Source organism: Rhinolophus sinicus, chromosome 18 (genome assembly GCF_057876585.1).
Source record: "Rhinolophus sinicus isolate RSI-liver-muscle chromosome 18, RSI-T2T, whole genome shotgun sequence".
Lineage (NCBI taxonomy): Eukaryota > Metazoa > Chordata > Mammalia > Chiroptera > Rhinolophidae > Rhinolophus > Rhinolophus sinicus.
In genome coordinates this window covers 71,993,080-72,012,502 of record NC_142518.1, presented here as the reverse complement: position 1 = coordinate 72,012,502, position 19,423 = coordinate 71,993,080, and the positions used below count along the sequence as shown (strand labels likewise).

Here is a 19,423-nt window from a genome sequence, read left to right as displayed (position 1 = left end):
TGGAATACTCTGAATGTGAAACTTTCTTTTACATAAACTTAATGGTAAACACTCAAAAAAAAAATCCAGAACTGAATTATATGTAACATAAAAAATGAAGATGCAGAGGGAAAATCATAGAATATCACCACACTGAAATAATAGATATCAACAAAAAGGCAAAGAAACAATGGAGACACAATCTTACCAGAAAACCAGAGATAGACTAATAGGAAATTCTCATGTATCAATAATCACCCTAAGTGTAAATACCCGAACTCACCAAAAAAAGACACAGAATAGCAGACTGGATAAAAAAAACTAAACCTGACTGTATGCTGCCTCCAAGAGACACATCTCAGCTACAAAGACAAATATAGACTCAAAGTGAAGGGTGGACCTTGACACACCAAGCAAATGATATCCAGCAAAAAGCAGGTGTAGTCATACTGATACCAGATGAATCAGACTTCAGGATAATAAAGGTAACAAGAGCCAAAGATGGACACTTCACAATGATAAAGGGGACTATACAACACGAAGACATAACAGTCATCAATATTTATGCCCCCAGTCAGGCAGCGCCGAAATATACCAAGCAACTACTATCAGAACTAAAGGGAGAAATTGACCAAAACACAATTATAGCAGGGGACTTAAATACATCATTCATTGACAGCTATGGATAGATCATCCAAACAGAAATTTAAAAAGTCATATCAGCCCTAAATGACACATTAGATAAAGTGGACAAAATTGACATTTATAGACCACTTCATGCTAGAACATCAGATTACATGTTATTTTCTAGTGTACACAGAACATTCTCAAGGATAGACCATATATGGGGACATAAAACTAGCCGTAGCAAATTTAAGAGGACTGAAATCATCCCAAGCACATTCTCTGATCACAAGGCTTTGAAATTGGATATCAACTGCAAAAAGAAAGCAGGACAAAAACACAGATATGTGAAGAATAAACAACAATTGGGTCAAAAAAGAAATAAGAGGAGAGATCAAAATGTATATAGAAACAAATGAGAATGAAAATACATCCTACCAAAACTTTGGGGATGCAGTGAAAGCAGTTTTAAGAGGGAAATTTATATTATACAGGCCCATCTGAAGAAACAAGAAAAATCCCACATAGATAACCTCAAATTACATCTTAAAGAACTAGAAAAAGAAGAACAAATGAAACCCAATGTCACCAGAAGGCAGGAAGTAATAAAAATCAGAGCAGAACTAAATGAAATAGGGAACAAAAGGACAATAGAAAAAATTAATGCAACAAAGAGATGGTTCTTTGAAAAGATTAGAAATTGACAAACCCATGGCTAGACTCACTTGGATAAAAACAGAAAAGACACAAATAAACAAAATCAGAAATGAAAGAGGGGAAGTTATCACGGATGCCACAGAAATACAAAGGATCATCCAAGAATACTATGAAGGATTATACGCCACCCAATTTAATAACCTAGAAGAAATGGACAAGTTTTTAGAAACATATAGTCTTCCTAGGCTGAATCATGAAGAATTGGAAAATCTAAATAGATCGATCACCAGTAAGGAAATTGAATCAGTCATCCAAAACCTTCCCAAAAGCAAAAGTCCGGGACCAGATGGCTTCACTAGTGAATTTCACCAAACCTTCAAAGAGGATCTAATACCAATCCTGCTCAAACTCTTCCAAAAAATTGAAGAAGATACAGTAATCCCTAACTCATTTTATGAGGCCAACGTTACCCTGATACCAAAACCTGGTAAGGACAACACGAAAAAAGAAAACTACAGACCAATATCTCTGATGAATACAGATGCAAAAATCCTAAACAAAATTCTAGCAAATCGAATACAACAATGCATTAAAAAGATAATTCATCATGACCAAGTGGGGTGCATCAATATGCAGAAAAAGCATTCGACAAGATTGAACTTCTATTTATGATTAAAACACTTAATAAAATGGGTATAGAAGGAAAATACCTCAACATAATACAGGCCATATAGGACACTCAGCTAATATCATAATTAGCAGTGAAAAACTGAAGCTCTTTGCTCTACATTTAGGAACACGACAGGTCTGTGCCCTATCAATTCTGCTTTAGGATGTAGTATTGGAAGTCCTAGCCAGAGAAATCAGCAAGAGAAAGAAATGAAAGGCATCCAAATTGGGAATGAAGAAGTTAAATTGTCACTTTTTGCAGATGACATGATGCTATATATGGAATAGGCAATGTAAACAAATGAGTGTGGCTGTCTATTAATAAAACTTTATTTATGGACAATGAAAAAAAAGAAAGAAAACCCTAAAGACTCCATCAAAAAGCTATTAGAAACAATCAACGAATACAGTAAAGTTGCCGGCTACAAAATCAACGTACAAAAGTCCATTGCAGTCCTATATACTAACAATGAAATCTTAGAAAAAGAAATTAAAAAACGAAAACAATTTCTTTTGCAATTGCAACAAAAAGAAGAAAGTACCTAGGAAAAAACTAAACCAAGCATGTGAAAGACCTATATTCTGAAAACTATAAGACATGTTTAGAAGAAACTGAAGAAGACACAAAGAAAAGACATTCCGTGTTCATGGATTGGAAGAATCAACATAGCTAAAATGGCCGTATTACCGAAAGCAACATACAGATTTAATGCAATCCCCATCAAAATCCCAATGGCATTTTTTAAAGAAATAGAACAAAAATTCATCAGATTTGTATGGATCCACATAGCCAAAGCAATCCTAAGAAAAAAGAACAATGCTGGAGGTATCACACTCCCTGACTTCAGCTGGTCAACAATAATCAAAACAGTATGGTATCGGCAGAAAAACAAACCCATAGACCAATGGAATAAAACTGAGAACCCAGAAATAAACCCACATAAATATGGACAGATAATTTTTGACAAAGAAGCCAAGAACTTACAATAGAAAAAGACAGCCTCTGCAATAAATGGTGCTGGGAGAATTGGAAAGCCACGTGCAAAAGAATTAAACTAGACTATCTGTCACCATGTACCAAAATTAACTCAAAATGGATCAAAGACTTAAACATAAGACCTGACACAATAAACTGCATAGAAGAAAACGTAGGTACTAAACTTACAGACCTTGGGTTCAAAGAGCATTTTATGAATTTGACTCCAAAGGCAAGGGAAGTAAAAGCTAAAATAAATGAATTAGACTACATGAAAGTAAAGAGCTTCTGCACAGCAAAAGAAACCATCGGCAAAATAAAGAGGCAACCAACCGAATGGGAGAAGACTTTTGCAAACAACGCCTCTGATAAGGGGCTTATATCCAAAATATATAAAGAACTCATGCAACTCAACAAAAAACCAAACAATCCAATTAAAAAATGTATTCTGAGGACCTGAATAGACAGTTCTCCACAAAGGACATACAAATGGCCAATAGACATATGAAAAAATGCTCAACATCACTAATCATCAGAGAAATGCAAATCAAAACCACAATGAGATATCACCTCACCCCAGTCAGAATGGCTATCATCAACAAGACAAATAGTCACAAGTGTTGGAGAGGCTGTGGAGAACAAGGAACCCTCATACGCTGTTGGTGGGAATGCAGACTGGTGCAGCCGTTATGGAAGGCAGTGTGGAGGTTCCTGAAAAAATTACGAATAGAATTACCATATGACCAGGCAATCCCTCTCCTGGGTAACTACCCAAAAAATCTGAAAACATTTTTACATAAAGACACGTGTGCTCCAATGTTCATTGCAGCTTTGTTTACGGTGGCCAAGACATGGAAACAACCAAAATGTCCTTCGATAGATGAATAGATAAAGAAGTTGTGCTATATATACACAATGGAATACTATTCGGCGGTAAGAAAAGATGATATAGGAACATTTGTGACAACATGGATGGATCTTGAGAGTGTAATGCTGAGCGAAATAAGTCAGGCAGAAAAAGCAGAGAACCATATGATTTCACTGATATGTAGTATATAAAACTGAAAACAACAAAAGAACAAGACAAACAAATGAAGAAACAAAAACTCATAGACAGAGACAATAGTTTAGTGGTTGCCAGAGGGTAAGGGGGGAGGGGGTGGTAGATGAGGGTATAAGGGTTAAAATACATGGTGATGGAAAGAGAACTGACTCTGGGTGGTGAACACACAATGTGATATATAGATGATGTATTACAGAATTGTACACCTGAAATCTATGTAGCTTTACTAACAATTGTCACCCCAGTAAACTTTAATTAAAAAGAAAAGAAGTTATATGATTACTTAAGGGTATCATAAGGACCTCCTTCTATTTCCAACCCCATCCAAATGCCAATTCAAAACACACTGCAAATTGGAAAACTCTGAATGAGAGGTTTTCCTCCAAGTCCTAAGCTATATACTGTTCCTCCTCAGTGGGAGCTCTTCTCAGACTGAAGTTGTCTCCTTCAGAAAAAGAAACCTGCTAGTAGGGAGGCTGTAAATAGACTGGGCCCAGGAGTAAGGACATTCTGTCCCCACAACATGAAACCATGAGAGGCAAGCGGTGCATAAGCGTTCCTTAGGCTTGCTTGAGATCTTGATGGCGGCCTATAGGGGGTGGGGAGGCACAGGAATATAAAGCAGGGGGAGAGAATGCATTTGTACAACAGTAAGGGTATGGGCATAGTGCACTGTCAGTGACAAAGAGACAAGCAGGCCATGACATCTGGGACCTGTCCTGGCATCATCATTTGGGTGTTGGTGTTTTCTTGATGAATATAAAGAGTCTCATGGAACATCAACACAAGAGGTCAGTCTGTGACAACGATGACTCAAGACAAAAACAGGCCCAATCCATCATCATGTCTGAACAGTCAAAATCTGAACAGTGTCCAAGCCAAAAAAATGACCAAACAGCTGCCATCCTGGCTGCTTCTTTAACAATTACAGCTGTAGCTTCGGGTTAGTTTTCCCCATTTACAAATAAGATTTATTTTGAAATCCAATCACTGAATTACCCCCACTTCATGACAGCATCCGAGTCCAGAGCACAGCCAGCAAGAGGGACCAACTCAGCCTGGTTTTCCCAGGGATTTCCTGGTTTTAGCACTAGAAGTCTCACATTCCAGAAAATCCTTGTCTTAGGCAAACTGGGATGGCTTTTCAATGGCCTGCTTCCTCAAACCCTCCTGCAAATCATCTAAAGCAAGCCCAAATCTTTAAGTCCTTTCTACCACCCTCTTATTGAGATACCCCATAGTTTCCCATGGTATGCATTCTCCCTTTGTTGCAACAAGTAATAAATCCCACTTTTCCAACTACTGGTCTGTTCCTAGTGGTCTCTGCTTGGAGGGCCTTGAGCTCAGTAAGAAGTAAAGATGCAAAACATCGTGGAAACGCTAGTAAGGCCTAGCATGGAAAAATGGACTGGGGAAATGAAGAGGTAGGTAGAACTGGGGAAGAATGAAAAGGTGCCACGGCCCTGAGGAGACTCGAGTGTGGTTTCCAAAAAAGGTGGTTTTTAGGGGTGATAAAAGATGAGATGATGGAAGGTGAAGCCATGAGCTTTTGTAGGAGGAGGAGGAGCTGTTGCCATACCCTCTGTGCCTAAACAAAATGAAACACTAATGAAAAACAGCAAAAACAAAAGCAAAATTGGCTGATGTTATGAAATAATGACTCAATCTTCAATGGCCTAGAGGCTGATCATAGAGTTTTCACATCCACACTTGTTTTTCTCTGTTTGTCAACTGCATTATATAATAGTTTCTATATAAGTGAAATTTCTGGGAAGGAGGAACTGCAATGACACACTAGTTGACAGGTCTTAGTGCAAAACACTAAGTTTGTAATTCTTTGGGGTTGTGATTATTCAATGTTAATGATCAGTATTCATTAAATAAAATAAAAGCCCTAGAACAGTGCCTGGCATATAGTAAATGGCAATAAATATTACCTATTGCAATTACTAACATTATGTTATCTTTTCAACGTGCGTGTTTTAAAATGGGTAATGCCTCAGGTTTTTTTTTTTTAATGTGTTTGATCACATATCCTTGGTTCTGAAGGCATATATTCAATGATAAATATAACTTCCATGTTTTTTAAACTCAGCTCAGAGCCGTATATACAAATTACTGTGTGCATACCTTTTGGTGAGATTTACTGTAAGTGACCTTTGGTAAATCTTTTAAATTCAGTAGCTGCTACCTACATTCCACTAGATGTTGGCCCCTACTGCATGTTGCAAAGCAAGTTTTGAAAACACGACTACTATTTAGTTTCATACTGTTTATACTTTACAAATAGCTGGGAGAGAATGTGACTGTCCATGTAAAAGTAAACCTCGAGTGCTCAGAATCTAGAAGTTGAAACATCAAGGAAGTAGGCTCCTTAAAACAGGTTTAATTTCTAATTTTCATCAGAAAGCTGCCTCATTTACTTCTACAAAAATAAAAGTCACTTGTAAAACTATAGGAACATACAGGAAATGCTTATGAAGTGCTCTTATTTTAAAAATAATGTGAATGTCTGAGTCTGGGCAATGTCCAGGATATGTTACAAAAGGTAGAAAGTAGAGTTTTACATTTACAATAATTTTGTACTGCTGAAAGACCATCTGACCTGGTTTTTCAATACCCAGAAAAACAAGACGCTTGTTTTTCAAATATTAGTACTAAATTGCTATATTACAGGTATTTGACCTGGAATGTTTCAATCCCTCTACTATTCTTAACACGATTTTCTCTCTTTTACAATTCTAACATCTGTTTAATTTACATTAATTTTCTCAGAGGCTGAACGTGGTGGTGGTAGCACCAGTTATCCTGATATTGTGTTCTGTCAACTCTTACCTTTTTTGAAATTATTGCCCTTTTTTTTTTTTACCGAGACTGGGGCCCAAAATACCCATACTCACCTACAGTATAGAAACTTGGGTCAGGAGTCTACTTGTTCAGTGGCTTAAAAAGCATTTATTTGGAATGTGGCATTTTTTAATGAAATGCAATAAAAAGTAATTCTCAGAAGTAAATACCTTTATAAAGTTAATAAATTGATGATTATATTTTCTTAAGAAGTTGTAAGTGAACATTTTTAAGGGAGACCTTTATTTTTGATGTGAATTGCAGTGTTATCATATTTCTGCCATACCCTTTTCAATGTATAATGTTTCTCACAGAGCAGTTTTATATGTATTAGTCCCACAAACAGATTCAGATCTTACCTGCATACACCAGACAGTTGAATTCTCATTTCTGTAAACATTTTGCACACTTACAACATGCTACTGTTTAATCATAATAATGAATCAGTTTTGCAGCTACCACATACTTGAGTACATACAACTCCTTTTGCATGAGAAAATGAATCAAACTGAAAAGTACAAATTAACAATGGAATAAAAATATTTTTCTTTAATGTTTAGAGGTAAAAGCATATATTACTAAAATACAACTATATAACATACACTGAGAAAACAAATACAGCTAAGAAAACCATGAAAGAAAATAGGAACCATTTCATGAATTGCTTTTCTCCCTGGAACAAATTAATTACAAATATTAATAGTAAAGTAATTCCAAGTCTTGCCAGGCAAGAACATTTAAAATAAAATTGTTTTACACCATCATTGTCAGATCCTAGAATAATTCTAGACAGAAATATCATTATAAGATAAACAAAGACATTAACCCTTTTTGGAAATCTATTATTACTTACCGAAATTTGCCATCTGTATCGTCTTGTTGCCAGGCTCTGGAGCGTTGTAAATCACAACAGCGTCAGCATTTCTTCTGCCTGCTGTTTGAATTTTTTCTGAAAATGTACAATTACCTCTTTCTATCAGTGCAATCCAGGGCTTCTCAGTAACAGTAAACTCAGTGTTGTAGTCACAAGCTTGGTAGTTATTGTTCTTAGGGATGCCCACCACCCCCATAGCATCAGCCACTGGTGAGGCTAATCCATAAACACCACATTCACACGTCTCTGTTGTAGTGTAGTTGCTGGTTTCATTGTAATAAGTCACAGTCACGTAGGCATTCATTGAAAAAGACGTTGTGATTTTAAATAAAAAGGTAAAAATTACAAGCAGCGGAAAACAACTGGACTTATTCTCCTGGTTCATTGCTCGTTCATTTGAGCATAAAATTTAAGATGTCTGCTGATATTTCCAACTATCAGTCACCATTTGTCCACTCAGGTCCCCGCTAAGCAGAAGTTTGAAATTTCAGTTGCAAGTAGGTAACTGATCTCACCTCAAGCAACATAAGCTCTGAATACATCAGCTCTATTTCACTTTAGTTATCTACATTCTCTTTTGCCTGCCCCTCCTCCAACTGTACACACACATAACCCTTAACCAGGACTACCTTAGTAATAAATAACACCATCAACTTTATTCCACATGTGAACTTATCAGGGTTGGATGACTTCCTACACTGACATTTTTTTTCTTCTTGATTTTCGAGCTAATGCACTTTCATAAACATGGAGTGGATTGGAACAAGGAACTGGACTCTTGGGAATCCCACGTGACAAGTCTGAAAGTCACCTCTCTCAGAATTTCTAAAACACCAAACTGGTTTTCCAAGACGTGCTGAAATATGCTATCAACCAGTTCAGCCAGGAGTAAGTTAAGATCCTCAATTTTAATTGCTGTGGAATTAGTGGAATTTATTTTACAGCTTTCCCCCCTCTTATTTGTGGAATTTTTCTTAACAGGCTCCCCAAGGAATATCTTCTGCCGCCTTGTTTATTCGTTGAAAAGTAAACATATTTCAGTGGCTAGAGATCCTTTCCTTTCAACCATAGTACCTTACCCATGGTAGGCACTCAAATATTTGTTCATTGACTGATACCTATGAGTTGCTACATTCCATTAATTTTTATGTCCCATGTGTTATACTCTAACACAATTGTTCAAGATTTAATTTTTAACATTTAGAATTTTAAATTCTAGTTCTCAAATGTATAGACTGATTTTTTTTCAGTGCTTCCTTTATTGTAAGCTCTATTTTTAATCAGAGTTCACTAAGCACTAGCACCACTTGGACATTTCTATGGGGTCAACTGGTCTGGGCAAGTTGCTGGGATAGGGAGATTGTGATGTGTGCCAAGGGCTGGTGAAGGAGTAGATAAATGGACAACAAGACAAACAGAGATATCAGGAGTCAGATTAAGCCAAGAGTCAGCAAACTAGACAAACAGGCATCAGGCTGTTGGAGAAACAGAAAGACACCAGGTCAAAAGGAGGGCAGGCACAATGGTAGTCCAAAGTCCAAGGAAAGTAGTCTAGAATCAGGAAGACTACTAGAGTCAAGGGGACAGGACAACAAAAAAATAGGAAACTAGGAAACATCGTTGAAGGAGATGATCAGTGAGGCTATTTCTCCCCCCTACTTCTTGTCTGTTCTTAGGCATCTGGAACATTAGCGTTGGAGTGGACCCTGCAGGTAGAAACCAAGTTAATGCCACTTAGCAGTGGGGAGGAGTTCAGGGAATCTACATTTGAACCTAGTGAATAAACCCCAACAGAAGCACAATACGAGTATAAACCTCTCTATCATATTATACCTGCCAATTACATCATCTGTGTATCCCCTCCCCCATATCACCTGGTATTAGTAGCACTTTATGCATAATAATTACTTAATAATTATTCATGAACTTGAACTGGAAAGTTTAAAGGTCTTGTGTATTAGCTTATGGTATATTTAAGAGTAAATGCAAATAGTTTATTATTTTGCTACTAGCACTACCATTTTGATGTTAAAATTCATAATAAAGCCGAATACAGGCTTTCTACAGTATACAGGCTTTGTCTAGTGTACAGTGAGTACACTAGACAAAAACAAACCATCAAACTGAAAACAGAAGTGTTATTGTCAAAACCATTAGTTTGCTGATTGCTAATAGACATAGGTGATAAATTCAACATCAGCATTCAACATACAAATAATTAGCAAAGTCCTAGAAATTTGATCTAACCTTTTCTTACCAGTTACTAACTTGTTTCTAAAGAAAAGACTTTTCCTGAAATAGTTTAGAAACCTATCAGTGAGGAGTTGGCTAAAGCCATTAGAAGTCCAATTTTTTAAAATAGTATTAACACACCAGTTTCAAAACTTCACATTATATTTTTTGCACAAGTTAAATCATTATATGCCTTACAAATGGTAACTTTCCCATTTGTGGCAGTGCCTGTGTATTAAAGAGAACTTTGTTAGACTATTTTAAACTGCTCTGGAGGTTGAAATGCATGATTTTATATGGTGATCAGCATTATATACCTTGTATATAAGTGCTTTTATGTTTACTTTTTATGGCTTTCAGAGTCATAACTTATAAAGATAATTTTAGATCGGTTTTTAAAAATTGCAGTTAAGTAAAATTCCTTGAACAATAAATACTCATCAATGCAATTTTCCTGTTAACTCTTAAGGCAATTTGCTGGAGGGTGAGTGGTCCATTGCTTATTCAGTGTTGTTCAAGTTTTGTCTGGGGAACACCTCTGTTAGGCTCACTTGAAAGTTTATTAAAAATGAAGATTCCTGGGTCCCACCCCCAGTCATCCTGAATCAGAATCTAAGGGAAATATCTAGGAATTCACATTGTAAGTAAGCTCCCCAGGTAATACTTATGTACTTTATAATTTAAGAATGTTAGATTATACAAACTGTACATGATGAATAGTACAGGATCTAATTCTAATTTTGACAGATTAGCAGCTGTTATTTTATTTAAATCTCCTTGTGGTTCAACTTCCAATCTATAAAAGTTTGATGTTTATTTGTACTTTAGGTGGTGCTAAAATCCAAAAGTTGGCACAAATGCTGATGCCACAACAGCTGGTATTATATCCTTAGGAAAACAAAAAAAAACCTCTCTGGGACTTTTTCTTCATTTACACAATAACAGAAGTTGGGATTAGAATTTATCAGGACTTTTCTACATCTGACATACTAGAACTCTATGAAAATGAAAGTTGTTTAGAAACTATCAAATTATTATATTTTTCCTCCCTACCATCACAATTCATGATGAAACTGCATTGAGAATAGATGAAACTGTAGGAGGTAAGTTGAAAGTATTGGGTAAAGCTTGAGCTCTAGTAAAACTAACAGTGTCTGAAACAGTACTATATACCGGTGGTTTTTCAAACGTATCTACACATTAGAATCACCTGAAGAGGTGCTATCTATCTTGAAGCCCAGGTTACACCCCAATCAGAAACTTGGGGAATGACATCTAGGCATAGTAATTTTTAAAATTCTCCAGGTGATACCAATTTGAAGCCAAGTTTGAGGACCATTTCTATACAGTACTGTTTCAAACATTTAATACTGGACTTTTTCAATTGCTTCTACCTTAATATTAAGGTAGCAAATAACTTAACAAATATTAAGTATCTTAGTAGAGGTATATAATTAACATTAATAGAGGCATACAAAAACTTATCTCTTAGGCAAGGAACATTTCAAAATTTTCCATGTGATTAAACAGCTATAGCAAACCCACCATTTGGAAACGAGGAAGCACAAGGCTGTGTTTCTAATACGAGGTCTGGCAATTAAGTTCATGAACTTGCCACCTTGCACTTACATTGGCAGCACTGTACAAACAACTCGGTAAGGTTTCATAACCTTGGTATATCAGTGTCTCACAGCTGCATTTGTGTTGACATGTGGCGGTGTGTTGCTGAGTGGCATTCCTTAAGGTTGTTGGGTGTTTTTGTGTGAAGTCGAGAGAATGTCTGAGCTTGAATTAGAGCAACAAACAAACACTAAATTTCTCGTTAAACTTGGCAAGAGTGGAAGTGAAATCAGGGACACGTTAGTCCAAGTGTATGGGGATAATGCCGTGAAGAAAACTCAGTGTACAAATACTTTAAATGTTTTTCTGAGGAAAGAGAACACGTCACTGATGAAGAGAGGTCAGGACGGCCAGTAATGAGCAGAACTCACGAAAACATTTCAAGCATTCATTGAATTGTGCGTCAAAATCGTTGGATGACTGTGACAAGCATAGCAGACCAAGTAAACATTGATAGAGAAACAGGAACATCTTAACTGAAAATCTTGGTATTAGAAAGGTGTATGTAAAAATGGTCCCGAAGGAGCTCACTGATGAACAAAAGCAAAGGAGAGTCTAAGTTTGCCAAGACCTTTTGGAGAGGTGAGGCGATGTCTTGGGCCAAGTATCACTGGTGATGAAACATGGGTGTACCAATACGACCCTGAAACAAAGCGTCAAAGAGCACAATGGAAGTCAATCAATTTTCCACAACCAAAAAAGTTCCATCAGTACAAATCAAGAGTCAAAACAATGTTGCTAACCTTTTTTGATACCTGAGGGATTATTCATTATGAATTTTTACCAGCTGAACAAATAGTTAACCAAATTTACTGTTTGGAAGTGCTGGAAAGGCTGTGTGAAAAGTTTAGAAAAAACGACCTGAACTTTTCGCCAACAATTCATGGTTCTTGCATCATGACAATGTAGCAGCTCACATGACATTGTCTGTGAGGGAGTTTTTAGCCAGTAAACAAATAACTGTATTGGAACAGCCTACCTACTCACGTCATCTGGCCCCAAATGATTTCTTTCATTGCCAGAAGATAAAGGAAATATTGAAAGGAAGACATTTTGATGACATTCAGGGTATCAAGGGTAATACAACAACAGCTCTGATGGCTATTCCAGAAAGAGTTACAGCATTGCTATGAAGGGTGGACTAGGCACTGGCATCAGTGTATAGCTTCCCAAGGGGAGTACTTCGAAGATGACCTTAGTGATATTCAGCAATGAGGTATGTAGCACTTTTTCCAGGATGAGTTTTCAAACTTAATTGTCAGACCTCATAGAATACAGGTAACCCTTGATTATTCATAGCCATCTTCCAATTCTGGGGTAGGTGACTAACTTGGTGTACATTCAAAAGAAATAAAAATTAATTTTAATATTTTCCCAAGCCAAATAAAAATAACTGACATCTGATTGAAAATCACTTGATGTTAAAAGTCAAGTATGCCTAGGACCATATGACAGCAACGATACCTGAAAATCATCTACATTTTACTTGGTTATTACGATATTACCTTTGTGATTTGGGGGGGGGGTATAATTTTTTGAGTGCTAGAATTTTTTTCTTTCAGTGAGAATTTAAGAACTGAACCATAAAAATTAGGCAAGATGCCTGAATCTGTATTTCAATGTCATCTACAGAATTTATATGGACTATATCTACTTTCAATCTCATTTGCCATCTAGCTGGTCCCCTTGCTTTCATTTTTATTCCCTCATTAGTAGTATACATGTCTGAATGCTGGTCAGAGACCCAAAATAATGGTGGCATAAACAAGACAGAAGTTTATTTTCAATCATGTAACAACCAAAAGAGGTAAGCAATACAAAGTTGGTATGGCAGCTCCACAATATCAGGGACTAGGCTCCTACTAGCTGGTTGTGTTGACATCCCTCGAATGTTGCTCTAGGAATGTCTCACCACTACCATGCTCACATTCCCAGCAAAAAGGGGAGAAAAAGAGAGCATTTCCTTATAATCATTGAGGAACAGTTCAGAAAGTGTATGTATCACTTACGTTCACTTCCCATTGGCCAGAACTTAGTCACAAGGCCATATCTAGCAACAAAGAAAACAGGATAAAGTATTCTTTATTCTAGCCATGTACCCAGGTAAAAATTGAGAGACCTATTACTATAGAAGAGGAGAAAAGGTATTAGGCTACAACTAGTAAACCTCCTTATATTCCATTCTCCTTCCAGAATACAGTGGCCATTCTAAAACATGAATCGAATCATGGTATATGCTGGCCACAAACCATTTAATAGTTTCCCAGTGCTCTGAATATACAAACTAAAATTCTTACCATGGCCCCTAAGGCTCTGCATAGTCTGTAAGAGCCCTGTCTATGGGCTTGTTTTGTCTTGTATCCCACTTTCTGCACTCCAGCCATATCAGTTCTCATTCAAGTCCTCAAATATATCTCGTGCTGCAAGGCCTTTTCATCTCAAGTTCACTTCATCAGGAAAAACTTTCCCAGTGCCCCTACACACACTCACCTCCACCCACCCCGGGACAGGCTTCCTTTGTTAAAAGGCTCTAATATAAACCACATATGTTTCCTTTGTGGCATCTGTATCACTTATTTGTGTACTTATTTGAATGTCTTTCTCCTCCACAACACTGTAAGCTCTATGAGAATAGGGGTAATGTCTGTTTTTGCTTGTACTGTGTTCCTAGTGTTAACCCAGTGTTTGCCACAGAATGGCATTCAAATATTTGGATACACGCTGCAATGATTCGGCTCATTATTTTATGAGCCCCAGGATTTAGAGAAGTTTATCTCACAGTGAACTAATGCACTAACAGAAATTTTATTATTATTCAAACATTTTACTTTGTGCTCAAATTAGAGTTTAAAGAAACAGACTTTGTAGTTATAAGCCTAACCAAACAATTACTTTGACAATTTTACATTAAATTATTTAGTCTTTTTCTGTTTCAGTTTCCCATCTACAAAATAGATTTTAAAATCTTGTTAGGGGTAACTTCTAGATCTTAAGCTACTATCATGTTTCCCCCAAAATAAGACCAGGTCTTATATTAATTTTTGCTCCAAAAGATGCATTAGGGCTTATGTTCAGGGGATGTCATCCTGAAAAATCATGCTACGGCTTATTTTCTGGTTAGGTCTTATTTTCGGGAAACACAGTAGGAGTCAAATACAGTAATCTCAGAATAGCATCAGAAGTACTTGAATTCAAAGAGTGTTGCTTGATTGTCAATGAAAATGTGCGTATCACTAAAAAATCTAAAATATTTCAGATTACTGTTTTGAAATACACACACACATATGTCACTAAAAGGGGCAACAAATTAGGAAGAACAGTAACAGTGAAAATAACTGGGATTCTAACATTTCAATGTTTCTTGTTGTTGTTACGAGTTGCTGTAATTGATAATGGTCTAATCATAACTTTAAAATGTTCTTCATAGAAAACCACATTTTCATGAAACACATTTAAATTACACAAAGACAATTTCAGTGTTCTAATAACTATATTAATAGACCAAAGGAATCATAGAACTGGATGGATCATTATTTTGCAAATTTTACAAATAAGGAAATTAAGGCCAAGCAGTTTAAGTAGCTTTTCTTAAAGTTCCACAGTGATTTAGGGACAGAGCTGTGGGTAGCTTTACATCTGATTTATTTCCCCAAAATCTACTTCCATTTTTTTCTAGTATAAAGGAAAGCAAAAACATAGTATCAACATAACAATGTAAAAATGATGGATAACATACTGGGTGGTATGATATGGACCAAGAAATAAGTTCATATGTGATGTTTCTATTTTGGAAACTTGGTACAAACATAATATGACTTGATGCAAATGTAATCTCAACTTTAATTTTTAGATGGTCCCCAAATCTTGTTTTACTTATTAATTTTTAACCTTTTTCCCTAAAATTCCTTTACTAAAAACAGTTGGTTATTGAAATAAGCAGTACTGTGTAATACATATTTCACCTCACATCCATTTACCTGCAAATGATTGCATAGCAATGCGTAAAAAAGAAAAAAAAAAAACAAGAAATAAAATGTACCTGAAAAGGTAACAACCAGTGAAATATCAACCAGCTCAATTGTACTATATAAATAATATTAGAAAAATATAATTGGTTATACGACATCTGACAATTAAGATCGCTATGAATAATCAAGGGTTACCTGTATTCTATGAGGTCTGACAATTAAGCTTGCAAACTCATCCTAGAAAAAGTGCTACATACCTCACTGCTGAATATCACTATGGTCACCTTTGAAGTACTCCTCTTGGGAAGCTATGCACTAACGCCAATGCCTAGTCCACCCTTCACAGCAATTTTGGAACTCTTTCTGGAATGGCCATCAGAGCTGTCATATTACCCTTGATGTCCTGAATGTCATCAAAATGTCTTTCTTTCTTTCTTTCAATATTTCCTTTATCTTTGGGTAAAGAAAGTCATTTGGGGCCAGATGAGGTGAGTAGGTAGGCTGTTCCAATACAGTTTTTGTTTACTGGCTAAAAACTCTCTCACAGACAATGCCATGTGAGCTGGTGCATTGTCACGATGCAAGAACCATGAATTGGCAAAAAGTTCAGGTCGTTTTAGTCTAACTTTTTCATGCAGCCTTTCCAGCACTTACAAATAGTAAACTTGGTTAACTATTTGTTCAGCTGGTAGAAATTCAAAATGAATAATCCCTCAGATATCAAAAAAGGTTAGCAATATCATTTTGACTCTTGATTTGGACTGATGGAACATTTTTGGTCATGGAGAATTGGCTGACTTCCATTGTGCTCTTTGACGCTTTGTTTCACGGTCATATTGGTACACCTATGTTTCATCACCAGTGATAACATGGCCCAAAACATCGTCTCACCTCTCCAAAAGGTCTTGGCAAACTTAGACTCTCCTTTGCTTTTGTTCATCAGTGAGCTCCTTCGGGACCATTTTTGCACACACTTTTCTCATGCCAAGATTTTCAGTTAAGGTTTTCCTGTTTCTCTACCGATGTTTACTTGGTTTGCTATGCTTCTCACAGTCAGCCGATGATTTTGATGCACAATTCGGTGACATTTTGCAATGTTTTTGTCAGTTCTCCTTGTTACTGGCAACCCTGACCTCTCTTCATCAGTGATGCGGTCTCTCCCCTAAGAACAATGTTGAATCTATTTGTACACTGCCATTTTCTTCATGGCATTATCCCCATAAACTTGGACTAACATGTCCCTGATTTCACTTCCACTCTTGCCAAGTTTAACAAGAAATTTAGTGTTTGTTTGTTGCTCTAATTCAAGCTCAGACATTCTCGCTATGGCACACAAAAACACGCAACAATAGTGAATGCCACTCAGCAGGACCCTACCACACGTCGACACAAATGCAGCTGTGAGACACTGATATACCAAGGTTATGAAACCTTACCGAGCTGTTTGTATAGTGCTGCCAATGTAAGTGAAAGGTGGCAAGTTCACGAACTTAATTGTCAGACCTTGTAATCTATTGTCCATATTAGCAGAAGGTATCTAGCTAAAAACATCAAATATTGTTAGTGTTACTAAATAAGAGTTTCAAATTTCTTAAAAATCGTTTTCTTAATATGAGTAAAATGAATGCAGTATAATTCCAACAAAGAAATAAAAATGGCAGGGAGAACATGTGCTCAGATTCTTCCTTTAATAGCTTACCAATGGATTTCAATGTGTATATCTCATGTGCCATCTAAAATCAGAAACTTCAGAGAGAGAGACTATTGTCCTTTTGTAGACTATGTAATATTTCATAATTTACTAATTGATTTGTTACTCTGAAGGCAACATCACAGTGGTATATTTGTGTTGATTTGCAATTAATGAACCCATATTGTCACTTGCAGGTAAGTTCTGATGGTAGTTTGCTATTTTTCTTAGGAAACTGCCACAGTAGCTATCTAATTTTGCAACATCCAGAAATGTGGACAAAGATGTTTAACTTCAAATTTGGATACAAACATTACTAGAATATAGAATAAGTTGCTAGGGAAGTTGTCTTTAAAAATCCTAAATTAAAAAAAAGTTCATATTTCACATTCAATATGAGAGTAGAAATTATACCTGCTAAAGTATGTAGTTTTGAAATCCCAGCCTGAGCTTTTAGTCAATAGCTACTTAAGTATTATATTTTTCCCTTCTCCAACATTTATGTGGCACTAAAATTGAATTGTCTTGCAAAGTTACCATAGCTAAATGCAAAAACTCAGATTTTGTTTGATAAAACAACAGTTTTCAACCCACAGGGAAGAATCATACTGGCTCATTTAGCAAGAACATGTAGATCTACCACAGGCCAAAAATGCGGAAGAAAGATATCAGATCCATTCAAAATGAGATGGGTGACCAAAAATGTTATTGTGTTTAACTTCTTTAATAATACACTCAAAATTTTAACATGAGAAGTAGTCACAATTTTAATAACATTTAAACACAATTATAAAAACAAAAGGCTGAACACATTTATGAACAAACTGCAGCATCTGTCTTTAGGTTCATGAGCTGTCTAATACATTTAAAATGTGTAGCATGTGAAGTCACAGAATCACAGGGCTAGGAGGAAACTCCACAAGTTAACAGCTTTAGTATAATCAGATTCCTCTTGATACAGAATAATTATAAACTCATGTGATGGTCTTAGATGTCAACCATAGGGCCTTGCAAATGTGGACAGGCCATTTACAGTTAAAATGAAGTATAACAGACAACTAGAATAAAACCACCTCCCTAGTTATTGTTTTATACTTTCAATATGAGCACTTAAAATGTTAACATGAGGTAAAATTTCACTATTTAAAGTCACACTACATGTACAAAATTACAAATTAATACAGCAAGTATATAGACATACTGTAGCCTCTGGCTTTAAGATCACACGCTGGTCAAAACATTTAGAAATTCAAAGGATATGAAGTCACAAGAGGGAGTAGAAAACACTTAGCAGGCACATTGTATAGCCAAACAAACTATAGAGGGGGCAATTGGACCATAACAAAAGCATGCTTTTGAAAATGATAGCAACTACTACTACTTTGGTTGTGAGAAATGCAGGTTGACCACTTCGGAAACATTTAATCTCCAAATTAGCAATTCAAAATTTCCCATTATATGTGAATAAAACTGGCAGGATGTTAAATGTCCATGAAAAGTTACTCTTCTAAGTCAGGATACCTTATGCTGAAGCTTTAGAACAAAAGCACACTTCACAAAACAGTGAACACAAATTTTTGTAAGTCAAGATAACAGTCATATAGAAGTAAGGTAAATTTTCTTGATACACAAAAAATTGTTTTAATGACTGTTTCAGTAATGAATTTAAAATGAAACGTTAGCTCCAACTTACAAGACAAACATAAAACCACTTAATAACTTTAGAGTTTATGTAATATTCTTTCAGAAAAACAGTTACTTGAAATTACCAATAAAATGATAGAATATCTTTAAAGCAGTGACCTCTTTGTGACATATAATAATTTCATTTGCCAATTTTTAATAAATATTATCCGGACTATAAATTTTATGCAAATAGACTTCTACCTTGTTGTTACCCAAATTACAGATATCCAAGATACAGACGACATGCATTCTATCCAGTTCAGTTACTGCTTTTATAATATCACCTAAAAGTAAAAAAAAAAAAAAAAAAAAAAAAGTAAAAAACAGATGGTAAGTATTGTAAAACAGTTAAATACTTACTTGGACTTAGTATCACATAAGCTGATATTTTTTTCTTATATTACCACTGTCTTTCATCTTCTTCTTCCCTCCAATTCATCACACATATTCATCAAAGTTATGTTATAGCAACTTCTGCAGAAAACGGTGAATACATCAAACAGATGCTACCAACAATGTCAAGCTATGGACTGGTACT

General features: G+C 35.9%; 2 protein-coding genes across 2 annotated transcripts in view; both read right to left on the bottom strand.

Annotated features, from left to right (window-relative positions):
* The window catches only part of RNF128 (ring finger protein 128), a 128,323-nt gene extending 120,096 nt beyond the window's left edge, over window positions 1–8,227 (bottom strand). The window contains exon 1 of the mRNA XM_074323513.2: window positions 7,669–8,227. Within this exon, the coding sequence (XP_074179614.1) occupies window positions 7,669–8,074 (406 nt within the window). The 5' untranslated portion in view covers window positions 8,075–8,227. The remainder of the gene's footprint in view (window positions 1–7,668) is intronic.
* Window positions 8,228–17,941: 9,714 nt separating this feature from the next.
* Window positions 17,942–19,423, bottom strand: part of RADX (RPA1 related single stranded DNA binding protein, X-linked) — a 60,978-nt gene continuing 59,496 nt past the window's right edge. The window contains exon 14 of the mRNA XM_019713863.3: window positions 17,942–19,169. Within this exon, the coding sequence (XP_019569422.1) occupies window positions 19,039–19,169 (131 nt within the window). The 3' untranslated portion in view covers window positions 17,942–19,038. The remainder of the gene's footprint in view (window positions 19,170–19,423) is intronic.